This window comes from Chiloscyllium punctatum, chromosome 30 (genome assembly GCF_047496795.1).
Source record: "Chiloscyllium punctatum isolate Juve2018m chromosome 30, sChiPun1.3, whole genome shotgun sequence".
NCBI classification, from domain to species: Eukaryota; Metazoa; Chordata; class Chondrichthyes; order Orectolobiformes; family Hemiscylliidae; genus Chiloscyllium; species Chiloscyllium punctatum.
Genome location: NC_092768.1, coordinates 23,272,754 through 23,287,100, shown reverse-complemented (window position 1 = coordinate 23,287,100; position 14,347 = coordinate 23,272,754). Strand labels below are relative to the sequence as shown.

Here is a 14,347-nt window from a genome sequence, read left to right as displayed (position 1 = left end):
ATTGCAATATTTCTAGCTCCCCATAACTTCAAACATCAATTCATCAATTCATGCTTGACTAACTTTAAAGCCTGTTCCAAACTTGTAAATATATTTATATATTTACGTTCATTTATTCAGTATTTAATATTTAAAATGTAAAATGCATACAGTTCCCAATTTTGAAATCCACTGTAATCACCCAGTTTTAGTCCCGTAATTTAAATCCAAAATTAGTTTTCTTAAGTAGTGCTGACCAATCATTGCTCAATTACAATACTATAGGTCGTGAAATAATCAGAGCTGCCTTAAAATAATTTGTCTATTCAAGTTTAAAGAAAAAACTTCTAATGCATGAACAATGGCCGAATCCAAGGTCACAGATGTTAACCACAGAATTTTGTTTTTACTACAATCTAATGTTGAACTGAAACTTCAACTGTCCTCCATAAATCGCTTTTATGTAAAGATAAAAGAGATTAGTTAGAAACTGATAGTAAGGCAGTCTTGATCTGTAAGAAGAACAGGAGTTATCATTTTTTTTTTCATAATCTCTATAGAATCCTTAACCTTAAAAGAAATCATGTTAATTTTCCATAATAAAAATCAGATTCAAAACAGTCCTGGAACTCAAGCTCAAGGGAATAAAATGCAAACATTCAATCACCAACAAACAAATATGCATTCAAACCAAATCACAAACGGTTAAACTTTCTACCAGCTGTACAGCTCTTTTCATTCGCTCTCTCTCTCTCACTCATTGACAAATAAATTCAGATATTTACAAACCCAGTCTTTTTCTGACCTGTATTTTGGACAGAAGAGGCAGGACGAAGAATGGATTCCTTAGTCCATATGAAGCAACAATATTTAATCATCTTTTTCCCTTGTACATGTATTATTTTGCCAATTCCACAACATGCTGCCCAAATGACTTTCTGGAGGTATGTTGTAAGGGACCCCGCCTCCATTTCCATTGCCTTTTCCTTCTTTTGTTTTCCCGGAAGCTTTTTCCTTACCCACGGCACAACCCATATTGAGTTCCTTTGTTAGTCCCTTATTAACTACTAAAACTCAATCCCGGCCACCAAGGCAATACTTAAAAGTCAATGTTCTTACCTTGGTCTGTGCACAGAGTTGCCTGGCCCCTTTGTGCCGTATTTTCTATCGAGCTCCTATCACTGTCTGATTCAGATGTCTCTCTTGTGGGATTCGTACCAGTCGCCCAAGGGAGCGGACCAAACCGGGACACGAGACCGCTCCTCAATGGGGAACGGGACGCGTCTTCCCAGTGTCCAAGGCCAGCCACTCCCCCCGGCGATGGAAGAAAACCCCGGACGAGCCCCCAATTGTGAGAAACAAAGCTCACTCACTTCAATAATTTCAGTCCGAGACAAGATCTGAATCAGTAGTGTCATTTATTTTACACTTGCAAGTGGGTGTGATGTCCAGTGCCTATAAGGTAGAGGACATACACACACCAAGTTCAATTCATACATAATATTTATATGATTTGATGTCTTTTGTTTTACATTGCTCCTCCCCTGCTTACATCTTCCACTTCCCTAAGACCGGCCCCCATTACCCCTGTTTATCTCTTGCCTTATCCGGCCTTGTCTGTGACAAAATGCTTATTTCTGGCCTCACAAGGCTGTTTGACCTCATCCTGCTGTCGGTCATTGTTGGGCATATTCTTTCTTCATCATTATCTACCCCCTTCATCTGTGCCTTTCCCGAGGCCGTTCTGACCCCTATGACCCTTTTAATTGAGGTTTGTTCCTGTGTTTTTGTAAAAGTGGGAAGCAGATGTTTATACCTACTGTTTGTACAGGCGTATCTAGCTTAACTTCATCCCCTCACAACATCTTATCTATTTGCCCGTAATGTCTACCATTGTTTTGCTGTCACGTATCATTCTGACATACAATTTTAGCTAATACAAAAACAATTATATATTTCCTCCACATCGTTTCCATTCTTGTTGACTCAGCTCGTGGCTAAAACAATTACACATTGTGACGTCAGGAAAGCCCCACCCCTTTAACAGCTGATTCTCAGAAAATTGTTTTCATCCCAAGTCTCGAAGAAAGGATAAAGTTTCCCAGTGAATTTATTCCCAGTGAATGTGTGAAGATGGGACTTGGTGTCCGCGTTGTAAAATGAAACTGTCCCAGATTCATAACTGAGAGAAACTCCCACCTTCCTGGGGATCTGACCGTCAGGGAGAGGGGATTGAGGAGAGGAGTTTATGTAAAACTGATCCTCATCCCACTCCATGGTCCAGAATCCATTCTCCGGGATCAGACTGACACAGTCCTTCCTCTCCACAGACTCTGAGGCTACTCCCAGACTCCAGCCCTGATTCCCCACCACCTCCACCTCCCAGTAATGTCTCCCCGATGTGAATGCCTCTGATCCCAGGATACAAGGACAGTCCCAGTCTGTAAAACTCTTCCCGGTGTCAGGGAGACTCCTCTGGGTCTGGGTGCATCTCAAACTCTTCAGATCCTCAGAGACCTCGAGCCAGGGATTCGCTGTTTCCACATCCAGGGTCACAGAGACTGGGAGAGAAACACAGAGAATTAGAGACAGTCCCTGGGTCTGTATGTGTGTGTGTGTGTGTGATGGGTGGAAAGTGAGTGTTGGTGGGAATGTTGGTGGTGGGTGGTGGGGGGGGAGGTAAATGAGTGTTGACCTATTGGGGGAGGGGGGGAAGAAGTCAGGGCTTTGGGTTTTATTTGTGGGTCAAGGATTGTGAGGGGAGTCACTGAAAGTTCTGGGGGGGGATGTTGTTTCCTGGGGGTGTCAGGTGGAGAGTGAGGGCTAATGCTGGAGGATATAGGGAGGGAACTCATCAGTATAAGAGAATGAGCTTCACTGGGGGACTGGGGAGTTGTCAGTGGGTTAGAGGGGCACATCTCGGATTGGGAAAATGAAGGGGGAGCAGGTTTGCTGTGGTATTGGTGTTCAGGCCAAGGGAGAACAGAGGGAGGAGTAGAGGGGTGCAAGGAGAGACTGGGATTGGAGTGGTCTTGGGTAGGGGAGGGGGTCTCATTGGGGGAATCTGGGGAAGTGAAGCTAGCTTCTATTAATCAAGGGGAGGGCAGGAGAGGGGACAGTCTGAGGGGAGGTGGATGAGAGTCAATGGGGAAGTTGGAGGGGAGGGATCATGTTGGGGTTCAGGGTGGTGCAGGGGTACATTGCGGGATTGAGGGGGCATTGAGAAGTATGATTGGGAGTGGGTGAAGAGTTCCAGCAGAGGGAAGGGGGAAGAGTGTATAATTTGACTACCACATTTCCAACATTAGATTGATGACTCTGGTGTGGATTTTATGAGGAATTACAATCCCACTCAGATTGACACTCTGCTCCTTTATTTACCTGAAGATTGAGCTATGCAGCCCTTCGAGTCCACACCACCATTTAACAGGATCATGGCTGATCTTATCCTGCTGTCTGGGGTTTGGATCATCAGGAAATCATGGGAAACAGTGGGAAGGTTTGGCAGGAGGTGATACCCTGCCTAGGTTTGGCTGGTGGAACAGGGCTTCCCCAGGCAGTAAGAGAGCCTCCCTCAATAGGATGGAGATTATTAACTGCTCTGAGATATCAGCATTCTGCTCGAATGGAGTGTGAGCAGGAGAGTCACCAGTTAAAGGCTGCCTTGGCTCAGTCAGAGCAACAAAATGTGATGCTGGTTGAGGTGGATAAAACAGCTCAAGATAGAGCTGAGAGTGTGGGACAGAGACAAACTCAAATTGTCTGTAATTTGGTGGCAGTGCAATATAAAACGAAGCTGAAAAATGTGTTGCTGGAAAAGCGCAGCAGGTCAGGCAGCATCCAAGGAGCAGGAGAATCGACATTTCAGGCTTATGCCATTTTTTTTTCTAGCAACACAATTTTCAGCTCTGATCTCCAGCATCTGCAGTCCTCACTTTCTCCCAATATAAAACAAAGGCCAGGAAAGAGCAGTGGTACATTGATCAGCGGAAGTGAGTAGGTTATCACCATCAGGGATAACCTGGGACCCTGGTCATTGAGATGGGGATATATGGTATTCATCAGACTCCGAAGATAAATGGATTAAGGGGGTAGGTCAAGGTGATGGGCTGGACACTGAATTAGTAGCTCACTCCCTGATAACTAACAATGCGAAGCACAGTGCAGCTCAATGCACACTGGGAGAACAGAACCTCATTTCCCACTTGGGAACACTCCATTCTTCTGGACTCAATATTGGGTTCAACAATTTAGGGCTTGAGCACCTTTCCCTTGCCCCGATACACCAGGCCTTATTATCACATGGTCTGCTATTACACATAACCCACTGTCTGCATTCACAATTACTCACTCTCCCAGCCTAACTGTTATCTACTCCTTTGTCCAACAGTGTTTCTCTCTCTTTGGGTTCTATCTTCACCAATGGTTTACCCTTACTCCCTGCCTCACTCTATCTTCTTTATCCTCGCTACATCAATGGTCACTGGACCCAAAATGTCAACTGAGTTTTCTGTACAGCTGCTGTTGAACCTTCTGAGATTTTCCAGCAATTTCTGTTTTTGTTTCTGATTTCCAGCATCCACAGTTTTCAATTAACTCATATTTTGTTACATCCCACTGAATGCACTTTCGAATCTTAACACCAACCCACCAGCCTTCAAGTCCAACAACTGAAAGCTGCCATTTCTGCCACCTCTAACAGTTTGCCATGACCAGACACATATTCCCCCGACCTCTTCATTTCCAACTGCCGCCGGGACATTAACCGCCTCAACCTGTCGTCCCCCCTCCCCCACTCCAATCTCTCACTCTCACAACGCGCAGCCCTCCAATCCCTCTGCTCCAATCCCAACCTCACCATCAAGCCAGCGGATAAAGGGGACGCAGTGGTAGTCTGGTGCACTGACCTCTACACCGCTGAAGCCAAACGTCAACTCGAGGACACCTCTTCCTACTGCTCCCTCGACCATGACCCCATCCCCCATCACCAAACCATCATCTCCCAGACCATACAGAACCTCATCACCTCAGGAGATCTCCCACCCACAGCTTCCAACCTCATAGTCCGGGAACCCCGCACTGCCCGGTTCTACCTCCTTCCCAAGATCCACAAGCCTGAGCACTCTGGCCGACCCATTGTCTCAGCATGCTCCTGCCCCACTGAACTCATCTCTACCTACCTTGACACTGTCCTATCCCCCCCTAGTCCAGGAACTCCCCACATACGTTCGAGACACCACCCACGCCCTCCACCTCCTCCAAGACTTCCGTTTCCCCGGCCCCCAACGCCTCATCTTCACCATGGATATCCAATCCCTCTACACCTCCATCCGCCATGACCAGGGCCTCCAAGCCCTCCGTTTTTTCCTCTCCAGACGTCCCCAACAGTACCCTTCCACTGACACTTTCATTCGTTTGGCCGAACTGGTCCTCACCCTTAACAATTTCTCCTTTGAATCCTCCCACTTCCTCCAGACCAAAGGCGTAGCCATGGGCACACGTATGGGCCCCAGCTATGCCTGCCTCTTTGTTGGCTATGTAGAACAGTTGATCTTCCGTAATTACACCGGCACCACTCCCCACCTCTTACTCCGCTACATTGATGACTGCATTGGCGCCACCTCGTGCTCCCGCGAGGAGGTTGAGCAATTCATCAACTTCACCAACACATTCCACCCTGACCTTAAATTTACCTGGACTATCTGACACCTCGCTCCCCTTCCTGGACCTCTCCATCTCCATTAGTGACGACCGACTTGACACTGACATTTTTTACAAACCCACTGACTCCCATAGCTACCTGGATTACACCTCTTCCCACCCTATCTCTTGCAAAAATGCCATCCCGTATTCCCAATTTCTCCGCCTCCGCCGTATCTGCTCCCAGGAGGACCAGTTCCACCACAGAACACACCAGATGGCCTCCTTCTTTAGAGACCGCAATTTCCCTTCCCACGTGGTTAAAGATGCCCTCCAACGCATCTCGTCCACATCCCACACCTCCGCCCTCAGACCCCACCCCTCCAACCGTAACAAGGACAGAACGCCCCTGGTGCTCACCTTCCACCCTACAAACCTTCGCATCAACCAAATCATCCACCGAGATTTCCGCCACCTCCAAAAAGACCCCACCGCCAGGGATATATTTCCCTCCCCACCCCTTTCCACCTTCCGCAAAGACCGTTCCCTCCACGACCAGCTGGTCAGGTCCACACCCCCCTACGACCCACCCTCCCATTCTGGCACTTTCCCCTGCCACCGCAGGAACTGTAAAACCTGTGCCCACACCTCCTCCCTCACCTCTATCCAAGGCCCTAAAGGAGCCTTCCACATCCATCAAAGTTTCACCTGCACATCCACCAATATCATTTATTGTATCCGTTGCTCCCGATGTGGTCTCCTCTACATTGGGGAGACAGGGCGCCTCCTAGCAGAGCGCTTTAGGGAACATCTCCGAGACACCCGCACCAATCAACCAAACCGCCCTGTGGCCCAACATTTCAACTCCCCCTCCCACTCTGCCGAGGACATGGAGGTCCTGGGCCTCCTTCACCGCCGCTCCCTCACCACCAGACGCTTGGAGGAAGAACGCCTCATCTTCCGCCTCGGAACCCTTTGAATTGATATTTCAATGAAAAACAACCTTACAGTCAGGAGGAATCAGATTATGCTTCGTGTCAGAAGGGCTAGTAGCTGAAGGGCTACTGAGGGTACACTTCGTAACTAACTTATAGCCAGACATCCAGAAAAATATTCAAAAGGTAGAGGAGTCGTTGTGATAAGCTCAAAGTGTCTGTGAAACATGGTGTCTGTGTGTGTGTGTGCGTGTGTGTGCGCGTGTGTGTGTGTGGTGTGTGTGTGTCTGTGAGAGAGAGAGAGAGAGAAAAGAGCTGTACCACTCATAGAAAGTTTAACCCTTTGTGATTCGGTTTGAATGCACATTTGTTTGTTGGTGATTGCATGTTTGTGCTTTGTTCCCTGGACTAAAACCAGATAATTATAGTGGATTTCAAAGTTGGGAACTGTATGCATTTTATATTTTAAATATTCAACACTGAATCAATGATTTTGTAAATATAGAAATATATATATATATTTATGTAAATATGTAAATATTATAAATATATAAATATAAATATATATTTACAAGTACAATTCCAAAATGTATAGTTAGGAACAGGCTTTAAAGTTAGACAAGCATAAATTGATGAATTGTATTTGAGATTACAAGGAGAAAGAGGCTCCTGGTATTTGAGGTTACAGGAAAATGTAAAATTTTGTCCCCTAAGAGAGGTCCCGATTGGAGACAGAGGAATAGGATACGTAAACACACCCTTAACTAGCAGTGAAGTTAGGGTCTTCAAAAAAAAGGGAAATGAAAAGTTTAATAAAGGATCCAGTTGGACTGGCTGAACAATTAGATCAATTCCTAGGACCTAATTTATATTCCTGAGGAGCACTGATGGCAATTTTAGGAACGTTATTTTCAGGGGAAGAACGAGGTATGATTAGGAGAGCGGCTTTACAGGAATGGGAAAAGAAGCACCCAGTGGGGAAGAAGGGGCCCCAGCGGAACAGAAATTCCCAAATGTAGACCCTCATTGGGAAAATAATGACAGAGAAGACAGGGAGTAAATGCGGGATCTATGGGAAATGGTAATATTGGGAATTAAAGAGGCGACACCAAGATCACAAAACTTTGTTAAGGCCTTTGAAGTACGACAAGAGAAGGATGAAACCCCTTCTACATTTCTTAAAAGGCTCAAGGAGGCCACAAGGAAGTATTCGGGAATGGATCCCGATAATCCAACAGCACAGGGACTCTTAAAGGTCCAGTTTGTAACTAAATCATGGCCGGACTTACAAAAGAAATTACAGAAATTAGATGGATGCAGTGAAAGACAGATGGAAGAACTGTTACGTGAGGCACAGAAAGTGTATGTGTAAAGGGAAGACGAGAAGCAGAAACAGAAAGACAAAATGATGGTAGTGGCAGTAGAAGAAATAACAAAAAGGAGACTGGGATAAGGGTAGGGGAGGACACGAAAGACAAGGGTCGGATACCCGGGAAAGGAGGCAACAGGCAGGGTGTTACCATTGCAGGAAAGTGGGGCATTTTAAACGGGAATACCCGGAATTAGCACGAGAAAGGGAAGCCGTTTCCCTAATGACCTTAGATGAAGATTAGGAGAGTCAGGGGTTCCTTCCTCCTGAGACCCACCAGGAACCTTTGATAAATTTAAAGGTGAGACCTGAAGGGGAGGAGGTAGTGTTTTTGGTGGACACAGGAGCAGCACGATCATCCCTAAGGTTTAGACAAGAGAGAGATGACGTGAGTTTAGCCACCAATAGGCTGTTAAATTTCCTAGGGCAACAGGGTTTAAGAGTATCTAGGAATAAATTGCAATATGTAGAGAAAGAAGTGAAATACTTAAGACACCTTATTAGTGAGGGCACTAGGCGCATTAACCCTGAGAGAATTAAAGGGATAGTAGAACTGCCCCTTCCAACCACCAAACGAGAATTACGGACGTTCTTGGGGCTGGTGGGCTATTGTAGATTATGGATAGAAGCGTACGCCCAGAAAACGAAGGGGTTATATTACAAATGGACAGAATCTGAACATGAAAGACTACACTGGACAGAAGAGGAAAAGGAAGGGTTTACATGAGTTGGAGTGCAGTCTAATACAAGCTCCGGTGCTGGCCCTTCCCTCCCTAGAGAAACCACTCCACCTTTTTGGGACAGTAAACGATGGAGTGTTAACCCAGAAGGGAGGGGGAAAGAGACAGCCCATAGCCTTCCTGTCCAAGATCTTGGACCCTGTCTCGAGAGGATGGCCTGAATGTATACAGGCAGCAGCAGCCACTGCCATACTGGTAGAGGAAAGCCGTAAACTTACTTTTGAAGGGGCGCTAGTCGTTAGTAACCCCCATCAAGTTAGAACTATGTTAAACCAAAAGGTAGGGAGATGGTTGACAGACTCATGAATCTTAAAATACGAAGCCATCCTGATGGAGAGAGATGACCTTGTGTTAGCAACAGACACCTGTCTAAATCCAGCTACCTTCCTATGGAAGGGAGAACCTCTGGACAAACGAGAATTAGAACATGACTGTTTAGATATCATAGAGTATCAAACCAAAGTTAGACAGGACCTAAAGGATATCCCCTTACATGACGGCGACAGACTGTTTATAGACGGGTCATCAAGAGTAGTACAAGGAAAAAGACACAATGGATATGCCGTATTGGACGGTAACGAGAATCGAACGGTTGAGGCTGACTGGTTGCCGAACACATGGTCGGCCCAGACTTGTGAGTTGTATGTGTTAAACCAAGCTTTAAAACAATTAGAGAATCGAGATGGGACAATTTAAACCAACTCTAAGTATGCCTATGGGTTGGTACATACCTTCGGAAAAATATGGCAAGAACGTGGACTAATCAATAGCCGGGGGAAAGAATTGATACACGAAGAGTTGATCGGACAAGTGTTGAAAAGTTTAGAACTATCCTGGGAAATAGCTATAGTCCATGTACCTGGGCACCAGAAGGGGAACACTCCAGAAACCAGAGGGAATAGGCTAGCAGACAAGGCAGCCAAAGAGGCAGCTATGAGCTATACAGTAACAAAAATACGGGCTCTCAAGCCCATAGTGGAGTCCCCTTCCGTGAACCCAGTGTACACGGAAGAAGAGGAAAAAGAATACTAGGAAATGGGGGCCACTAAGACAACCCAAGGAAGATGAATCCTCCCAGATGGGAGGGAGTTGTTGAGTAAACCAGTCATGAGAAACATCCTAGCCAGCTTGCACCAAGGCAGTCATTGGGGCTCCCAAGCTATGTGTGACATAGTATTAAGGAAGTACAGATGTAAATGGATATACACATTAGCCAAGCAGGTATGAGCAGGATGCCTGACTTGCCAAAAGATTAATAAGAAAGTAACGAGAGGTGGGGCCAAGAGGTAGAAGAAACCCTGGGGTAAGACCTTTTCAAGGAATACAGGTAGACTACACAGAATTACCCCCAGTAGGGAAACAACAGTACTTATTAGTCCTAATGGATCACCTAACTGGGTGATTCATTTAGGTGGGTCACCCAACTGGGCATTTCCAATGTCCTCAGCTACCTCGAAGGGAGTAGTGAAAACTCTTTTAGAACATATAATTCCCCGATATGGAGTGGTGGAAAGTATAGATTCAGACCAAGGTAGCCATTTTACCTCTAAGATCCTACAAGAAGTAATGGCGGGATGAGAAATCTCTTGGGAATTCCACACTCCTTGGCACCCACCTTCCTCTGGATGGGTGGAGTGAATGAATCAAACCTTAAAGAAACAATTGTTTAAGCTAGTCCTAGAGACTCGATTACCATGGACAAAATGTTTACCTATCGCGTTGCTACGCATTGGGACTGTGCCTAGACGTGATATAGGCCTCTCTCTTTATGAGATGATGTTTGGATTACCTTTCTTGGGTGGAAGAGGGGAGTTCAATGATAAGTTTTTAAAGAACTATATTGTGGTGCTCGGCTCTTCTTTGTCTGTCCTTAGGAAGAAGGGTCTGTTGACCCAGACACCTCCACTTGAGTTCGACGCACATCAAATACAACCGGGTGATTGGGTCCTGATAAAGGCCTGGAAAGATACCAAACTGCACCCAAGCTGGGAGGGACCGTTCCTAACCCTCCTGACTACTGAAACAGCCGTCCGAACTACTGAAAAAGGGTGGAGTCATCACACTCGTTTTAAGGGCCCGGTGGACGCTCCTTCCTTTTCTCCAGAGTGGCAAGCTCATCTTACAGACAACCCTCTGAAAGTCAAGCTGAGTAAAAAGAATGGACTGAGATAAGAGACTATTAAGTATTGGTTAAAAAAAAACTGTATCCCAAAACAATTGTAAGTGTTGCATGGACTCACTCCTCCCTGGTATTTAAAGGGTTGGGAATAGACAGATAGGGTTGTGAGCTGAAATGAGTGGTCAGCTTTATATTGTCACGATAATATTGGTGCTAGCTGCCAAGGGGGGGTGGGAAAAATCATTTTACTGCTTTATGTCAGAATGATGCTAAACTAAAGGGGCATACCGACTGTTGGGTATGTGCTGAGATCCCACACCACGGGGAATCCGGAATTCCTCTCACGGTAATACCACTTACCAAAAGAGAAGTGTATGATGTACAACAATTTGACTCGGGCTCAAATGATACAAAATGGAGATTTGAAAGGAGTAAATATAACTTTGCAGGATGGTTCCCTAGACCAGCCCCGAAAACCCCGGGATCGATGGGTGGCCTTAGAGTCTACCCCCCCCAAAAGGAGCAGTAAATACCACCTGTTTCTGTAATCAGAATGATACCGCACCCTTCTAATTAGGAAAATCATCTTGTGTCTACACCAACAAAGCCACTCCCACAACCATTCCCCGAATATTAAACGGAACATATTGGATATGCGGCCTGAAGGCCTATCCATTTATTCCCGGGTAAAAATACATTCACGTGACCGAATGTGTAACAATACATGCATGTTATGAGGTTGATCAAACACTACCCCAAAACCAAAAAGGCTGGAGTGGCTGCTGCTACCTCACCTATATAATTCCCCATCTGAGGCTGTTAGAGAGAGCCCCCAAAATACCTTGGAATAAACAGGGAGGAAGGCGGGTAACCCGGGAAGTAACCGAAGGGGATCGCCTCCTCTGGAATTTGATACCTTTGTATGGGACTGCTTGGGCCGGAGTAGAAATACAAAAGTTGGCAGCTTCCCTGGAAGAATTAGCCAAAATTACTGCCGATGCATTGGATGAAACCCAATCCCAAGTGGCAGCCATAACGACTGAAATGATTGCCACTAGACTAACGACCCTTTAGAACAGGATGGTTCTGGATTATATTCCAGCAGAGAAGGGTGGTACCTGCGCACTAATTGGAGAGGAATGTTGTACGTACATACCTGAGGTCTCCTTGAACATTACTGATATCTCCAAATATGTGCGAGACAAAATCGCCAAGATAAGAGAGGCCGGTAATCGGTACCAGAACGAAAAAGGATGGGAATGGGGGAATTGGGGAGTGACTGGTTGGGGAAGGTGATTAGTCAATCAATCTATCTGTGGATTATTGATATTAGTGGGTCTGGTGGTAGGGTTCAATGTGCTAAAATGGGTAATGAGTCGACTGATGACATCCCTTGGGGAAGGAACCCAAATAAATCATCAGATGCTTTTACAATCAGCAGGTGATATGCAACAAAGGGAAAGTCAAAGAATGATCCTAGAGTTCGAGAGAGGAAAAACACAAATGTAAAATGATACCGTGTATAAGATTGTGAACCTCATCGCCAAAAGGTGTAAGAGGGCAGACTGTAAGAAAACAAATTAAAGGAGACTTAATAAGTGCGGAAACAACAGTTAAAAAAAAGAAAAGGGGAAATTGTGGGAGGTTAAAAATGTAGTTTCTGCAGGTGGTAGTGGTTAGGAATGTAGTTTTTGCAGATGGGGGGAGGGATATTATACAAATGGTCGCGGAATTCTTGTAGCATGTAGCATACCTAAGGCTAAGATTTTAATGAATATAGAGGGTCTTTTAAAGAAAATAATTTTAAGCTAAGAAATAGCTATGAAGTATTGTAGCTGACCACAAAAGAAACAGCAGGGGCATTTCACAATAAGCTTATAGTATGATAAGAAAAACTGGATAAAAGAACAGGCTGTAATGAACAAGGAACAAAGACTGCAGACAGACAAAGACAGCAGGATAGCCAGATAAGAAAAATTAGAGAAACACAAGTGAGGTAACTGGCTTATGATAGGATGAGATTAGACCAATGAGAAAAGGGAGGTATAATTCAGCAACTTGCAAACTGAACAAAGAAAGCTTACGTGCTTTGTTACATGCGCATTTCTGCTGGATTGCAGAGGCGTCTGGTACTTGCAAGGCTGTAATAAATTGTTCTTGTTTCCAAGGCTTTGTCTCAGGCTGAATTGTGAGTGAGTTTTGTTTCTCACAAGTGGAGGATGCTATGTAAATGCAGCTTTGTTACACCCTTCAGTGTTTGGATTTCTCCCTCAGGATTTCATGTTCCGGGTGCAGAGTGAGAAACACAGAGAAATCCCAGCTCCAGACTGGGAAACAGGTGAAGAGATGGAGGATGGGACTGAAGCAGGGAGTAAATGAAGGAAGGAGAGACACAAGATATTTAATTTACTTTTTATTTTCACCATCTGACATTTCAATTATTATTGAATTTATTTGCAAAGTATAAATTGATCATTTACTGACACATTTAGTAACATCCTGATGTCAATGCAGGGTTCTGACCCTTGACCTTAGGGGCAGGTCATTGTGACGTCAGGGAGGCCCCGCCCCTTTAACAGCTGATTCGCAGAAACTGGTTTGAATGCCTGGTCCTGAAGAAAGGATAAAGTTTCCCAGTGAATTTATTCCCAGTGAAGGTGTGGAGATGGGACTTGGTGTCCACGTTGTAAAATGAAACTGTCCCAGATTCATAACTGAGATAAACTCCCATCTTCCCGGGGATCAGACCGTCAGGGAGAGGGGATCGAGGAGAGGAGTTTATATAAAACTGATCCTCATCCCGCTCCATGGCCCAGAATCCATTCTCCGGGATCAGACTGACCGAGTCCTTCCTCTCCACAGACTCTGAGGCTACTCCCAGACTCCAGCCCCGATTCCCCTCCACCTCCACCTCCCAGTAATGTCTCCCCGATGTGAATCCCTCTGATCCCAGGACACAGTAACGGTCTCTAAACCTCTTCTCGGTGTCAGGGAGACTCCTCTGGGTCCCGGTCCGTGTCAAACTCTTCAGATCCTCAGAGACCTCGAGCCGGAGATTCAATGTTTCCACATCCAGAGTCACAGAGACTGGGAGAGAAACACAGAGAATTAGAGACAGTCCCTGGGTCTGTGTGTGTGTGGGGTGGGGGTTATGGTATGTGTGTCAGGGACCTGTGTGAAGGGAGAGGGATATGTATGTGTTTGGGGGGACGGAGGGAACTGTCCCGGGGCTCTGTATGTGGGTGTGATGGGGGAAGTGTCCGGGGGCTCTGTATGTGGGTGTGATGGGGTAAGTGTCCGGGGGCTCTGTATGTGGGTGTGATGGGGGAAGTGTCTGGGGGCTCTGTATGTGGGTGTGTGCTGGGGGAAAAGTACCGAGGGTCTCTGTATGTGGGTGTGATGGGGCAGGTGTACCAGGGCTCTGTGTGTGGGTGTGATGGGGCAAGTGTACCAGGGCTCTGTATGTGGGTGTGATGGGGCAAGTGTACCGGGGTCATGTATGAGGGTATGCTGGATGAAGTGTACTGGGGCCCTGTATGTAGGTGTGCTGGGGCAGGTGTACCGG

The 14,347-nt window shown here is 45.9% G+C and overlaps 1 protein-coding gene across 1 annotated transcript in view; it reads right to left on the bottom strand.

Moving 5' to 3' along the window:
* Positions 1 to 13,182: 13,182 nt before the first annotated feature.
* LOC140455279 (nuclear factor 7, brain-like) overlaps positions 13,183 to 14,347 on the bottom strand; it is a 17,950-nt gene continuing 16,785 nt past the window's right edge. Inside the window, exon 6 of the mRNA XM_072550023.1 lies at positions 13,183 to 13,869. Within this exon, the coding sequence (XP_072406124.1) occupies positions 13,355 to 13,869 (515 nt within the window). The 3' untranslated portion in view covers positions 13,183 to 13,354. The remainder of the gene's footprint in view (positions 13,870 to 14,347) is intronic.